Raw genomic sequence first — 16,147 nt, 5'->3', positions numbered from 1 at the left:
ATCTGCACCTTTCTAGGCAGGAGAGCTCGGTGCCTTTAACCTTTTGCGAAAAGGGACCGGCGCAGGCGCGGGAGCGCGCGGGCGCCAGGGGCGGCCGAGCGGAGCCCTGCGGGGGAAGGTGGGGGGGGGGGAGCGCGGGCGAGTCCCAAGGGCCGGCACGTGCCCGGGTTCTGGCAGACGCGCGAAGCGGGGGGCGAGTTTGCGTGGAAGCCGCCGTGGCTCTGGCCACGTGGTGAAGGGATTGCGGGGTGGGGGGTGGGGGGACTCTCCTTAATCCCGGTGGAGGAGCATTGCCCATAACTCAGCGCTCGCCTTAACAGGTGGTCCTCGGTTTACGACCACAAGGGAGCCTGCCCCCCCCCCCGCTCCCCAATCCCCGTGCCTAAGCAAGGCGGTGGTTAAGCAAGCCTTGTGCCGTTTTACGACCTTGCCTTGCCTTGCCACGGTTGCTCAGCGAAACGCTGCAGGGGCGAAGTTTTAAAGTAGCACGCTAAGTAAGTTTTTAAGTAGCGCGTGTAGGTCGCTGAGTGAATCATCGCTTCCCCACTGCTTGGTCGGAAGGTTACGGATCATAAAAGGTCGCAGTACGGGTTGTCCTTTACTTGCAACCACAACGGAGACCAACGTTTCTGTTGCTAAGCGAGGCAGTTGTTAAAGTGAATTTGGCCCCGTTTTACGACCTTTCTGGCCGCAGTTGCTAAGGGAGTCACTGCCGTTGTTAAAGTTAGTAGCACGGTTGTTAAGTGGAATCTGGCTTTGTTTGTCAGAAGGTCACAAAAGGGGAATCATGTGGACACCACAACTGTCATAAATATGAACCAGTTGTCAAGCAGCCGGATGTAAATCTTGTGACCATGGGGAATGCTGCAACGGTCGTAAGTGTGAAAAATGGTCATAAGTCAGTTTTCTTCAGTGCCGTCGTAACTTTGGTCACTAAATGAACTGAAGAGGGCTACCTGTGCTGCTTTTGATAGATTGGACTGTTTTTTCCTTTTGTGTAAAGACTTGAAATCTGTAAAGGAATGAATTAAGTGGTTCGGCATTTTCCTTGCTATCCATCACTTCTCTGCTTCCCTAATCGTCTCCCATTAGTGGACTGATTGTTCCTTTACTTCGTTTTTTTACATGTTGAAAGAAACATTTATTTTATTATTATTTCTGATTTTTTTTGCAAGACTTCGTTCATTCTGGGTCTTAGCTTTCCTGACTTCATCTCTGCAGATTCGAACTGTAGGCAGGGGTGAAATGGAAAATTTGTTACTACTGGTTCTGTGGGCGTGGCTTGGTGGGGGGTAATGTGACTGGGTGGGTGTGGCCAACTTTTTTTTTAAACTTTTAAAAGCATTTTTTCTACAACCTCTTCCGCCGAAGAGGTTGTAAAAAAATGCTTTTAAAAGCCTGTGATGATCAGGCAACTCAGCTGGGATCACCAGAGGAAAAAAAGCTTTTAAAGGGTTCTGACAATCCCAGCTGAGTTACCTGATCGGCAGAACCTTTTAAAAGCATTTTTTCTACAACCTCTTCAGCTGAAGAGGTTGTAAAAAAGTGCTTTTAAAAGGTTCTGGCGATCAGGCAACTCAGCTGGGATTGCCAGAGGAGCTTTTTAAAAGCTTTTCTTTTACAACCTATTCGGCCAAACAAAGAGGTTGTAAAAAAATGCTTTTAAAGGGTTCTGACATCCCAGCTGAGCCACGTGATCATCAGAGGCTTTTTTTAACTTTTAAAAGCATTTTTTTGGCCGAAAAAAAAATGCTTTTAAAAGTAAAAAAACCCAACAAACCTCTGATGATCACGCAGCTCAGCTGGGGGGGTGGGCAGTGATTTTTGCTACCGGTTCTCTGATTGACCTGCCGCCATCGCTACCAGATTGGGCAATCCAGTCAGAACCGGGAGCATTTAATCCCTGACTGTAGGTTGATATTCTGTTTTAGTTATGTGTCCCTCTTTCCACTTTTTATATTTGTCCTTTTTGTTTGTCACAAACTTTTTTATACAGCCATACTGGGATCTCTTATTTTTCTACTTCAGTAGTATTGCCCTAGATTGAATTTTTATAATCTTATTTTTGCTGAATTTTCGAAGAATTTTTGAGTTGTTTTTCCCTCAAAGATTTCCACTCATGGAATCCTTCCCAAGCGCTATCTGAATTTGTTGAAATCAGCTCTCTTAAAGTCTAAGAAAGTAGTTTAACTTTGTTCTATTTCTTGTGCCTCACACTATGTTGAATTCCAATATGACACTGTGACTCTTTCACAATGATCCTGTAACTTTAACCCCCTTCTATGATTTCATCTCCTGGTAATGAGAACTAAGATCAGTATAGTTGACCTTGTAATTTGCTTCTCTACCTTTTGGGAAGTAAAAAATCTACATAGAAGGAAATAAGCAGTGGGGTACCACAAGCTTCCGTCTTAGGCCCAGTACGCTTCAATATTTTCATAAGTGATTTAGATGAGGGAATAGAAGGGGAACTCACCAAATTGGAAGATGACACTAAGCTGGCAGGAACAGCCAACACCCCAGGAGACAAGCTCAGCATTCCCAAAGGATGTTGACAGTCTTGAACAGTGGGCCCCATCCAACAAAATGAAATTTAAGGTGGAGAAAAGCAAGGTTTTATACCTAGGCAGGAGAAACCAAGGATACAAGTACAGTTTCGGCGAAACCTGGCTCAAAAACAGTAACTGTGAGAGGGACCTTGGAGTCTTAGTGGACAATCACTTAAACCTGAGTCAGCAGTGTGCAGCAGCCGCCAAAAAAGCTAACACAATCCTTGGTTGTATAAACAGAAGCATAGAATTAAAATCACGTGAAGTATTAGTACTGCTTTATAAAGCCATGGTTGGATCACACCTGGAATATTGCTTTTAGTTTTTTTTTAGTTTTTTTTAATTTGCATTTATATCCCGCCCTTCTCCGAAGACTCAGGGCGGCTTACACTATGTCAAGCAATAGTCTTCATCCATTTGTATATTTATACACAAAGTCAACTTATTGCCCCCAACAATTTGGGTCCTCATTTTACCTACCTTATAAAGGATGGAAGGCTGAGTCAACCTTGGGCCTGGTGGGACTTGAACCTGCAGTAATTGCAAGCAGCTGCTGTTAATAACGGACTGTCTTAGCAGTCTGAGCCGCCAGAGTTTTGGTCACCATGTTACAAAAAAGATATTGAGATGCTTAAGGGCCTGGAGACAAACACATATGAAGACTAGCTGCAGGAATCGGGTATGTCTAGTCTAGTGAAAAGAAGGACTAGTGGGGACATGATAGCAGTACTCCAGTATTTGAGGGGCTGCCAAAAAGAAGAGGGGGTTGACCTATATTCCAAAGCACCAGAAGGCAAAACAATAAACGAAAGATAGAAACTAATCAACAACCTATAACTAAGGAGAAAATTCCTAACAGAACAATCAATGAGTGGAACAGTTTGCCTTCAGAAACTGTGGGTATCTCATAACTGGAGGATTTTAATAGACTGGACAGTCTGGAATGGTAGGATCTCCTGTTTGAGTAGGGGGTTGGGCTAGAAGACCTCCAAGGTCTCTTCCAACTCTATTATTCTGTATACCAGTACCTATACCAGTATAGGTAACCCTCCAGTCTGCTTCTCTACTTTTTGGGAGACAAAGCTGTTTGCTATATTTGTCATCAGGAACCTGTTTGATCTTCTACTAGGTGCAGAGTTTGTCACCCATTTGATGTCAGGTTAGTTAAAGTCTTCTGTTACTATTGCCGTATATCTTATCTATGCATCTTTCTTATCTATCCATCTTCCCTGACTCATTGGCAAAGTATTTGTCTATTTTGTTCTGTTTGGTTTAGTGCAGGGGTGAAATGCTCCCGGTTCGGCTGATCCAGTAGCGATGGCGGCGGGTGGTTCGGAGAACCGGTAGCAAAAATCCCTCCCCCTCTCACCCATGCCCAGCTGAGCCACACGATTGTCAGACCCTTTTTACTTTTAAAAGCATTTTTTTGTACAACCTCTTCGGCCAAATAGGTTGTTAAAAAAAAGCCTCTAAAAGTAAAAAAAAAAAAAAGATTGCGTGCCACAGCTGATCACCCCCTCATGCGCTGTTCTACTTACCATATGCCTCCTTTAGCTGTGCACTGCGTGTGCACACCTCGAATTTGCCAGCGAACCAGTAGATTTCACCACGGGTTTAGTGCTGTAGTACACACTTATGGTGATGTCATTTCAGTCCTCTGATATTTCCTGTGTGCTAGGTGAGCTTTGAAAGATTACATTCAGTGGCTCCAAAATGATATCTGCTAGCTTCTTCAAAACCCCGAGATGTAACCATCAGGTCAAGGTGATTTGTACTCATCCAGGGTGGGTAGGTAGGTATTCCCTTACTAATTTCGTCCCTGTTTTGACTTGTATGCAGGAAGGAAGGAAGGAACATATCAAAAGCAGCACTACCTGTAGTGTAACTATTGTTTTCTTGACATTCTAGTTCCTTACATATTAAAATTTTATTATTTTTGGCTTTGTTGCTAGTTTTAGCTCATTCTGGGTTTTAGCTTTCCTGACTCCCCTACTGGCAGGGGATAATATGCTGGCAAAATAATTTGTTATCTCCCCTTAAGCAGCCATTTATGAGAGGGACTGTCTCATTTTGAATGAGCAACCACATCCATTATGTAACTTCATCTTTTCAAAGGTAGCTATTTGAGATCTCTTGCCTTAAAATACTTCCTTTACCCAATAAGACAGCTTTACTGTATTACTCTTAATATTTAGGCAAAATCTGTGTTGTAATTCCAATTAAATTATTCAAATCCTTCCTCTGTGGCAGCAGAAAATAACTTCTTTCTTTTCTGATACTTGCATATCCTTAATCTTATCTTTGCAGATATAATGTACGCAGCTCCTCGCTTTTAGGAAACAAGACTCTAAGCAGCCCTAGAACTTTTCTCTGATATGCTAATGTTCTGCATGCAGGGATTTTGAATTGTATTTAGTCTCCAGTTCTCCCAATTTATAGATTATTCAGGTTTTATGTCTTTGTTTAGTCAAAGAATTCCAGCGACAACAAAAATTCACAGGGCATTATTTAATAAGTACGTCACAAAACATGTCGTATTTTCTTTTTCCATATTAAGAAAGTCACAAATTTCAAGAGATATAATACGCTATAAAAAAAGAACAATCGGGAAATATGGAAGAAAATGGCTTCAAGAGGAAGAAAAGGGAGCGCCAGTGTTTAAAGTGGTCCAAATGTAAAAGAAGAAGAAAAAAGCTGGCACACCCATTAGGAAAACTGGCCAAAAGTATATCCAAAGAGAAACAAATAATGGAACATGAAATATTTGCAAAGATTTCATTTAGAATCTACAACTAATACATGTACAGAACTGCGTTAGCAATTCCCAACCCACAAATCTTCACCCAAAGGGGGTCCAGTATATAAAAAAACTGTATGAAAGGGCATGTCAGGTATGATTATGGAGGATATTTGTTTTCAGCACAAAATACATTTCTGCTATATTGCAGACGGTGGAAGTTTAAACAAGCATCCCAAAGCTACACATAAAAGTTTTTAGATTAGAGGTCTCCAACCTTGGCCACTTTAAGCCTGGGGGATTCTGGGCACCTATCTGTGCTTTTGGAAAAGGCAAACTGGACTTCTGTTTTTTCTTGAAGATGCTTCCCTCCTTCCTCTGTGAAGAAGCTTCTTGGATGAGAAGTGAAACGGTCTTCAAGGAAAAACAAGAGAGTCCGGTTGCCTCTTGAAAAAGCATCTTTGGGACAACCATGACCTGACCTGGATGACTGAGAATCTCCATAGACAACTCATGAAGGGCAGCTAATCTCCTGCATCTGGGCATCTCCAGTTTACTTGTGGATACCAAGAAAACCATTTCCAAAGAAACGGATGGGAAAGGAGAGTTGTAACCCCTCCCCCCCATTTATTCTCCCCTCCCAAAAACATCAGGAGAAGGTCAGCAAGCTAGGAGGAAGAATATCCCAGCAGATAAAGAGTGTTTCGGTAGACCCAACCCATATTTTCTCCCAAGTGGGAAATGAGATACCAAACAAAATACTGCAAAGAGGTAATCCCTGGTTTCGGAGACCTACTAACCATGACACTTGGACTTCATTGTCCCCAGGACCTGCTTTATACAGGTAGTCCTCCACTTACAACAGTTCGTTTAGTGACCCTCTGAAGTTACAAGGGCACCGAAAAGTGATTTATAACTGTTTTTAATCCGTGTGGTTGCAGCATCCCCATGGCCACGTGATCAAAATTCAGACAATTGGCAGCTGACACAGCCATGGTGGCGCTGGGTTAGAATGCAGTATTGCAGGCTAATTCTGTTGACTGCCGGCTGCCAGGAATTCGGCAGTTCTAGTTTCACTTTGCTCAAGGTTGACTCAGCCTTCCATCCTTCCGAGGTTGGTAAAATGAGGAGCCAAATTGTTGGGGGCAAAAGGCTGACCCTATAAACCGCTTAGAGAGGGCTGTAAAAGCACTGTGAAGCAGGATATAAGTCTAAAATATTACTGCTACGATGGTTGCAGTGCCCCTGGGGTCATGTGATCACCTTTTGCGACCTTCTGGCATGTAAAGTCAATGGGAAAGCCAGGTTCACTTAGCAACCGTGCTACTAACTGAACAGTGATTCACTTAACAACTGTGGCAAGAAAGGTCGTAAAATGGGCCAAAATTCACTTGTCTTGTTTAGCAACAGAAACGTTGGGCTCAATCACGATTTTTAAGTAAAGGACTACCTGTATAAGATCGAGGTCAATCAAGTATCAGATTTCAGCAAGGGTGCTGTCCCGGATCCCCTGATTCTTCAAGTGTTGGGCTATACCCTAAAGTGGCAGGACAGGCTGCCCGCTTCCCGCGGTGAACTTTCTTGTGCTTGGTAAGATCCGAGCTCGAAATGAAACGCTTCCCGCACTCAAAGCAGGCGTAGGGCTTCTCCCCCGTGTGGGTCCTCTGGTGAGTAATCAGGGAGGATTTCCGATTGAAGCATTTGCCACAGTCTAAGCATTTGTGGGGTTTTTCCCCCGTGTGGATGATGTTGTGGTTCAGGAGGTTGGAGCTGGTGCTGAAGCTTTTCCCGCACTGGAAGCACTGGTAAAGGTTCTCCCCGGTGTGGATCCTTTTGTGCGTGATCAGGGGCGCTTTGGCATTGAAGCTTTTCCCGCACTCGGAGCAGCTGTAGGGCTTTTCTCCCGTGTGGGTCCTCTCGTGGATGATCAGGTGAGTCCTCTGGCTGAAGCTCTGCCCACAGAAGGAGCACTTATACGGCCTCTCTCCCGTATGGACCCTCCGGTGCATCATCAGGTTGGTTCGGGTGCCGAAACCCTTCCCGCACTCGGAGCACTCGTACGGCTTCTCCCCCGTGTGGATTCGCTTGTGCGCGATGAGCGAGGCGATCTGGTTGAAGCTCCGCCCGCACTCGGAGCAGTGATACGGCTTCTCGCCCGTGTGCACCCTCTTGTGCCTCAGAAGCTGGGAGCTGTTCCCAAAGCTCTTCCCGCACTCGGGACAGGCATACGGCTTCTCCCCCGTGTGAGTCCTCTCGTGGGTTATCAAGGACGACTTCCAGTGGAAGCCTTTGCCGCAGTCGGCGCACTTGTGGGGTTTCTCCCCCGTGTGGACAATGTTGTGGTAGATCAGGTTGGAGCTGGTCGTGAAGCACTTCCCGCACTCGGAGCAGCTGTAGGGCTTTTCTCCCGTGTGGGTCCTCTCGTGGATGATCAGGTGAGTCCTCTGGCTGAAGCTCTGCCCACAGAAGGAGCACTTATACGGCCTCTCTCCCGTATGGACCCTCCGGTGCATCATCAGGTTGGTTCGGGTGCCGAAACCCTTCCCGCACTCGGAGCACTCGTACGGCTTCTCCCCCGTGTGGATTCGCTTGTGCGCGATGAGCGAGGCGATCTGGTTGAAGCTCCGCCCGCACTCGGAGCAGTGATACGGCTTCTCGCCCGTGTGCACCCTCTTGTGCCTCAGAAGCTGGGAGCTGTTCCCAAAGCTCTTCCCGCACTCGGGACAGGCGTACGGCTTCTCCCCCGTGTGAGTCCTCTCGTGGGTTATCAAGGACGACTTCCAGTGGAAGCCTTTGCCGCAGTCGGCGCACTTGTGGGGTTTCTCCCCCGTGTGGACAATGTTGTGGTAGATCAGGTTGGAGCTGGTCGTGAAGCACTTCCCGCACTCGGAGCACACGTAGGGTTTCTCCCCCGTGTGGGTTGTTTTGTGCTTCAGGAGGGCCGCCTTGGTGCCAAAGCTCTTGCTGCACTCTGGGCACGGATAGAGTTTGGCCCTGGCTGCCGTTCCCTGGCTGGAGGCTAGAGGCGCTCCGTTCTTGAAGGTTTTCCCACACTGGGGGCAGATGTAACATTCTTCCAGGTCCATTTTCTGATTGGTAGGAAGGTCACTGACTTCGCAGAGATGTCCACACTCTGTGCATTTTCTTTTGCTTTTATTCTGGATTGGGTTTTCTTTGACAACGTGTCCATCACCTTCTTGGCAAGGCTTGGTTTTCTTAAGATGGTCTTTTTGAAAGCTCTGTAGTTCTGGCTGATTTTTAGGCTCGGTCTCCTTCTCATGATGGAATGGGAAAAATGTCTCTTCGGCCAAAGATGTTTCCCGCTCAAGGAATCCATCTCCTTTTGCCTCTGCGTCGTTGTTACCTGCAAGGATCAACAGGGACTTGTGAGTCACAATCCAACAGCATGGAGAATCTATCCATTGTTACCAAGTTAGGTACAACATCTACGCTTCATTAAGTGAAGAAGATAAGATGCCAGTTTCAAAACTCTGATTGTGTAATTCTGTGATGGCGAACCTATGGCACGCGTGGCCAGAGGTGGCAGGTGGCACGTGGTGGCACGCAGAGCCATATCGGTGGGCACACAACTTCAGCTCTGGCATACATGCGCATGCTGACCAGCTGATTTTCAGGCCTTCTGGGCCCACCGGAAGTCAGGAAAAAAGCTGTTTTCGGCCTCTAGAGCAGTGGTTCCCAACCTTTTCTTGTTTGAGGCACCCTTGGAAAGCCTTTCAAAAGTTCCCGGCACCCTTATAAGGAAATAGATATTTAAAATCTCCGTAGCTTTTTTATTATTATTTATTTATTTGTTTCATTTCGAGAGTTTGCATGCAACAACACCTTATACTCGAGTCTAGAGGGTCTCTGGGGAGGGGAGGGCTGTTTTTGCCCTCCCTAGGCTCCTAGAAAGACTCTGGAGCCTTGGGAGAGTGAAAAACAGGGCTATCGGGCCCACTGTGCCAAAAGCGGGGGGAGTGCGGTGGGGTCTTGCGCACATGCACGGGGAGGTGGGGCGCATAGAATTACAGGTGTGGGCACGCGTGCACACGACCCCCTCCCCGCACTTCCCCCGCTTTTGGCACGCGATGGCAAAAAGGTTAGCCATCACTGGTGTCATTCATCAAGTTTAGGAACACATGTTTCATTAAAGGGAAAGAAGAATTTCACCCAGTTCTGGCGCTTTCCCGTTACACATTGTCAACAAACACTTCTTTGATTTTATCCAGTTTTTTTTTTTTAAAAAGGAACAATTTTTGGCAGAAGGGAAATCTAAATTTTGGAAGGCCAACTTTATCTTCTATACCCGTCTTCTATACCTATGATCTAAAATCTTTTATCAGAAAGATTCTCAGATTTACAGTACATGTCAGAGTAAAAATTTTGAAGACCGTTAAAGGCACCAGTTAGAAACTGGGAGACCAAGAGTTCTAGCCTCACTTTAGGCACACAGCCAGCTGGGTGACCTTGTGCCAGTCATTCTCTCTCAGGCCTAGAAAGAAGGCAATTGTCCACCACTTTGAAAATATTGCTAAGAAAACTACAAGGGCCAGTCCAGGCTGGTATCAAGACTGACTCAAAGGTACACGCAAACAAACACGTGAAAATTTGTATCTTCGGGCGGACTACATGCAAGGCCCATTTCCAATGGTTGTGTAGGGAGTCAGGGAGATGACTTTGAAATTATCACAAACGATGGGAGCATAACTGGGTGGGGAATTATGGGAACTGAAGTCCACACATCTTCAAGTAGCCAGGATTAGAAAACGCTGCACCAGAGCAGGGGTCTCCAAGCTTGACAACTTTACGACTTGTGGACTTCAAGTCCCAGAAGCATGTGCTTCTGCAGAAGGCATGCGCTGGCGGAGGAATTCTGGGACTTGAAGTCCACAAGTCATAAAGTTGCCAAGCTTGGAGACCCCTGCACTTGAGGATAAGAGGAAGGGAAAAGTCTAGCCTGTCTCAGCAAAGTTCCATGATTTGTTTCCTGACCTGGCTTACTTTGAACTGCTGACAGGCTGTGATCATTCTTTCATCGTCCTTCTGCTTCAGACAGTATGTCAAGATCCAGCCACATCGTTCACTGTTTTCCTATTATCTCGGGAAACATCATCTTTTTCTCATTTTCATCATGGAGAAGGACAACACCTTCTCTATGATCAGTACAGGACCAATCCTAGTCAAGTAAACATATAAAGAATGGTTGCTGGAATTGAGTATGTCTACTTTAATGAAAAGAAGGAACGGGGGGACATGATAGCAGTTGTTCCGATATCTCAGGGGCTGCCACAAAGAAGAGGGATTCTCCAAACCACCTGAGGGTAGAACAAGAAGCAATGGATGGAAACTAATCAAGGAGAGAAGCAACCTAAAACTGAGGAGAACTTTTCTGACAGAACAATTAAGACAGTGGAATAACTGGCCTCCAGAAGTTGTGAATGCTCCAACACTGGAAGTTTTTAAGAAGAGATTGGAGAACCATTTGTCTGAAAAGAAGCACTCACAACTTCTGAAGGCAAAGCTGTTCCATTGGTTTATTGTCCTCACTGTCAGGAAGTTTCTCCTTAATTCCAGGTTGCTTCTCTCCATGATTAATTTCCATCCAGTGTTTCTTGTCCTGCCCTCTGGTGCTTTGGAAAGGGCAGGACAAGAAAGAATGGATGGAAACTAATCAAGGAGAGAAGCAACTTAGAACTAAGGAGAAGTTTCCTAACTGTGAGAACAATTACCCAATGGAACAGGTTGCCTTCAGAAGTTGTGGGTGCTTCATCACTGGAGGCTTTTAAAAAGAGTCTGGACAGCTGCTTGTCTGAAATTGTATAGGAGGGTTGAACTAGATGACCTCTAAGGTCCCTTCCAACTCTGTTACTGTTAAACTGTTAGCCCTTCCGACTCTCTTATTCTGTTAAGGAGTCTAACAAAAAAAGTCATAACAAAAGGCAGTTGGAACACTATGGTTACTATTAGGATTAGAGATATGCTGGTATATATTCTGCATTTAAATATAGCTCCAAATAAACAACCAACCGACTACACCGGCACACAAGACATATCTAAGCTAAAGAGGACTAGGACAAGAAAATCCCACTGATGATGTTACTTAGTCTGGTAACGAAACGCTTGGGAACAAAATGAAAAACAAACTCAGACAGCAAGCCACTGTCAAAACCTAAACCCTGAGCTACAAATATTTTCTATTATTTCATATGTTGGTGTCTTTAGAACAGGGATCAGCAACCTATAGCACTGGAGCTGCATGTGGTGCAGCTCCATCACTCAAAATATGCGACCACCAATGTGCGACACTCGCTGGGACACAATTTATTGACCTTTTCAGCCTCCGGTAGGCCATCCAAGAAAAAAAAAATTCAGAAGAAAACTGAACGTTTTAATTCAACTGGCTTAAATTGGATTTAATGTAAAATTTTATCAATTTTTTAAACGGGGTTTTTAGTTTACGGAAATTTTTAATTTCAGGCTAATTTAAATAAGTTTTTAAATGGTATTTTAATCTGTATATTGTATTGTTTTATCTTGCCTGTACACCGCCCTGAGTCCTTCGGGAGAAGGGCGGTATAAAAATCAAATAAATAAATAAACTACATATGCTAGTTTTGTGGCTGCTCAAGAAATAGTCAGGCGCGGGAAAAGTTTTGTGCAGGAGTGAAATTCAAAATTTTTCCCTACTGGTTCTGTGGGTGTGGCTTGGTGGGTGTGGCAGGGGATGGATATTTGCAAAATCTCCATTCCCACCCCACTCTGGGGCCAACCAGAGGGGGTATTTGTCGGTTCTCCAAACTACTCAAAATTTCCGCCACCGGTTCTCCAGAGCCTGTTAGAACCCGCAGGATTTCACCCCTGGTTTTGTGGCTCCCGATATTTTCTTTTCTGTGGTAAACAGGTCCAGATGGCTCTTTGAGCGTTTAAGGTTGCAGACCTCTGCTTTAGAAGCTATGACCTACCCAAAAAGAAGGTTTCCTTATCACTCTTTGGCTTGCCATTGTTGGGTAGTTGACCCTTTCCTGGATCATCAGACAGCAGCTGCTCTGAAATGGAGCTTTTAGCAGGCATGTTTCGCAAAGACTCTGGCATCTGAAAGCAAAATATTGAATGAAGAGTCAAACAGGACCTTGGTCAAGATGAAGGCCAAAAACCTTCTGATATGTGACATTTTTTCCATTTAAGCCAGTGCTTCCTAAACCTGGATAAATTACCCCATATTGGGTTAATAGTAGTTTTTCTTTGGGTAACCGCACACAAACCCATTAGCCATCACAATGGGAACATTTAAATTAACAACTGCAGTCATTCACTTAGCAAACTGTGGCAAGAAAGGACATAAAAAGAGGCAAAACTCATTTGACATTTAACAATTATCTTGCTTAGCAACAGAAATTTTGATCTCAATTGTAGTTGTAAGCAGAGAAGTACCAATTGGGTGAAATCTATGTACCTTCCTTACCAGTTTGGAAGTGCAAACGTGCGCGCAAACCTGTGCATGCGCAGAAGGTAAAAAACACATTATTTCCTGGGTTAAAACCAGGACGTAATGACACCCGGGCAGGTAGGCGGAGCTTTGCTCCACCATTTGTTACCGGATCGCCGAACTACCGGCCATGATCGCTACTGGATCATGCGATCCGGTCTGATCCGGGAGCATTTCATCCCTGCTACCAGTATTGCAAGTTGCCCAGCAGTGGGGCAGATACTTCCACTCTCTAACTTAGACCTCTTAGCAGGAAGTGAGTGTGGATCATAAAACCCTTTCCTGGGTGCTTCTGGCTGCAGCTCCCATCAATCATAGACCAGAGCATCTGGCCACCAACCTTCTTTGGGCCATTTTCAGAAGTGCACAAGGGCCTCATTATAGAAAAAGGAATAGAACAAAACCTACACGTGGCTGATGTCTTCAAAATTACTTCAGGTTAAAGCACAACCATGGGCATTTCCCATGGGTTTAACAAAGTTGCTCTTCTGTTGCAGCAAATATTATAATTGGCAACAGTGCCAGGGGTGTCGTACAAAGGCCCAGGGGTAGGGGAAAGCTATTCTAAAGTAGGGGTCTCCAACCTTGGTCCCTTTAAGACTTGTGGACTTCGACTCCCAGAGTCCCTCAGCCAGCTTTGCTGGCTGAGGAACTCTGGGAGTCGAAGTCCACAAGTCTTAAAGGGACCAAGATTGGAGACCCCTGTTCTAAAGCGCTTGCTTTATATTATGTCAGCCCAATAATCCAATACTTCTTGCTCTGCCTGGCAACAGATCTCCAAAAGTCTTTCCCAATCCGTTAAAATAAGCCAGAATTTGAACCCAAGTGATCTCCCCGTTCCCTTCCCACCCGACAAATCATATTGGAGAGCACAATCCAGTCCCCACACAAACATTATTCCAAGGAGGCTGGCAGTTTTCACGTCCTTGGTCTCTCTCTGGAGAGCTCGGCTGGCGTTCCTCTGGTTGTCTTGCTAAGAAGTCCTCAGCCAGGGCCACCGCCTCCAAACAGGTCTCGGGGCTGCTTTTCTGGACCCAGCTCTGGATCTCCATGGGCAGGATGCTCACGAACTGCTCCAGAACTAGCAGCTCCAGGATCTGCTCCTTAGTATGTTCCTCTGGTTTCAACCACTGGTAGCAGAGTTCCCAAAGTTGGCTAGCAGCCTCTTGAGGGCCCTCAGCCTGCTGGTAGCAGAACCGTCTGAACCGTTGACGCCGCCTCTCCGAATCAAAGATGTCCTCCAGAATCTTCTCCTTCACGTCCACAGGAAAGTTCAGGTTTGCATAGGCCTTGGGGGCCTTCTCACAGAAGCCTGTCCTAGTTTGAGTTGCATATTCTTTTCTAGGCCACCGATACCCTTCCTCCACTCTTTCCAAGAAGGATGGGCTTTCTTGACTGCCGGGCCTTGACTTGGATATTCGGTTCTTCCATCTTGGATAAGGAAATGGCGGGCAGGTCAACAGATTTGGCCGCTGGTCTTCCCAGCTCTGCTGGAGCCCATCTGCTAGCTTCTGCTTCAGAAGCGATGGTGTTTTCTTTGCCACAAACTTCACGCTGCTTTCTACACAGGTGGCATCACAGCCTCTTCCTACTTCTTCCAATCTCTTCTCAGGTTCTCTGGATCCTACCTGGTCTTCTTCTTCCATTTTTAAAAAAGTTTTGGTTGGCCCTCTGGGAGAAAAATAGATACACAACCAGGGTTAATCACCACAATGCAGCACAATTTCACAATTATGCTCTACCAGCCCATTAGAGCAGGGGTCTCCAACCTTGGCAACTTTAAGCTTGGAGGACTTCAATTCCCAGAATTCTGGGAGTTGAAGTCCACCAGGCTTAAAGTTGCCAAGATTGGGGACCCCTGCATTAGAGTATGTGAAGCACTTTATTTTTTCTTGTCTAAGGCATCTGGTGGTCCGCAAGAAAATTTTGGTGGTCCGCAGAAAAATTATTTGCATTTTTTATATTGCACTAAATTAGGGGTCCTCAAACCATGACCCCTGGGCCAATGAACGCTTGTGTTACTACAGAGAGTCTCCTCCTTTGGGTCTTTTTGTGTGGGTCGGAGGGGGACAGAAATTCCGACTTGGGGTCTGCTTCAGCCTCCTGGTGTGGGGCTTTGGCCGAAGGCTGGAGGAAAGTGCCACTGATGGCAAAGAGCCGGAGAACCTTGTTCCAGTGGGACTACATCATGGCCTGGAACTGGCTGACCATCTCAGCCCACTGAGGGTCCAGGCGCCAGTACCTGGCCTTGCACTCCTGCAAGTCTTCCCTCTGCTTGGAAAGCCTATGCTCCTAGTCCTCAGTGAGGTGCTTCTGCTGAGCCTCCTTCTCAGTCAGATCCAATTTGAACTGAGCTGTTTTGCCAACTCTTTCTCGTGGCGGCTGCTTAGCTCCAACAATTGCTTCCTGTTGGGGCCCTAAGGAGCCTGGGCAGGCAGGCCAGAAGTGGCTGGGAGGGGAGGGGCGAGTTGAGGCCGGCAAGGCGCCCCTTGATGTGAGTGACATCAAGTTGACCACGCCCACGCAGTCATATCAACACCTAGCCACGCCCACCCAGCCGGTATTAGTGGTCCGTGGGATTTAAAATTATGAATTTAGTGGTCCCTGAGGTCCGAAAGGTGGGTGACCCCTGGTGTAAGGTAACATTTTCTCAAAATTCATTAGGAAAGTGGACTACTAGTTGAGGGCAGAGCCCAAACTTGGGGTGGGTAGGATGAGCCCACAACCAGGGCTTCCTTCTTTCTAGCTAACCCAGGAGGTACTGGAGAAGGAGCCTGTTCTTGCCAGAGACCTAAATGGAAAGCAAAGAAAATAGTAAAATAAAGAACCACACAAAACTAAAAGGCATACTTGTTTAGCTCCGTAGGATGGGGCTCCTATGTAGCTCCACTGTTGATGTCGATCCCCATATGTGGTCTTCTTAAAGACACATCAGTTCTTCTCAGAAACTTTGGATTGGCTGAAACTGTAGACTGGACTTCTCTTCACCCTGCAACAGGAGATCCTTGGTGAATGGTCAGGCCTTCGTCCCAAAACAATCAAAAACTGCTGGACCACCATTCTCATCCCAAAGCGTTGGGACTACATCTCGCAGCAATAACCCATGCGGGTTGGGGATGATGGGAACTCAAACCTAGCCTGCTTGCAAAGTAGCAGGTTGGAAAGGTATTCGGAGCAGCGTTTCTCAATCTTGGCCACTTTTAAGATGTGTGGACTTCAACTCCCAGAATTCCACTGGCTGGGGGAATTCCGGGAGTGGAAGTCCACGCATCTTAAGATTGCCAAGTTGAGGAATACTGGGGTAGAGAAAAGAGTTAGCTGGACCAGAGCTCTCATTCAGATAAAAGAAAGTCTTCTACTCTTACAGTCCTTAGC

General features: G+C 46.0%; 1 protein-coding gene across 1 annotated transcript in view; it reads right to left on the bottom strand.

Moving 5' to 3' along the window:
- Positions 1 to 4,729: 4,729 nt before the first annotated feature.
- Positions 4,730 to 16,147, bottom strand: part of LOC131190361 (uncharacterized) — a 35,897-nt gene continuing 24,479 nt past the window's right edge. The window contains exons 5-7 of the mRNA XM_058167683.1: positions 13,666 to 14,441; positions 12,249 to 12,378; positions 4,730 to 8,650 (exon numbers count right to left, since the gene is read on the bottom strand). Coding sequence (XP_058023666.1) covers positions 6,771 to 8,650; positions 12,249 to 12,378; positions 13,666 to 14,441 — 2,786 coding nt within the window. The 3' untranslated portion in view covers positions 4,730 to 6,770. The remainder of the gene's footprint in view (positions 8,651 to 12,248; positions 12,379 to 13,665; positions 14,442 to 16,147) is intronic.

Source organism: Ahaetulla prasina, chromosome 2 (genome assembly GCF_028640845.1).
Source record: "Ahaetulla prasina isolate Xishuangbanna chromosome 2, ASM2864084v1, whole genome shotgun sequence".
Lineage (NCBI taxonomy): Eukaryota > Metazoa > Chordata > Lepidosauria > Squamata > Colubridae > Ahaetulla > Ahaetulla prasina.
This window is presented reverse-complemented; position numbering and strand designations above follow the sequence as displayed.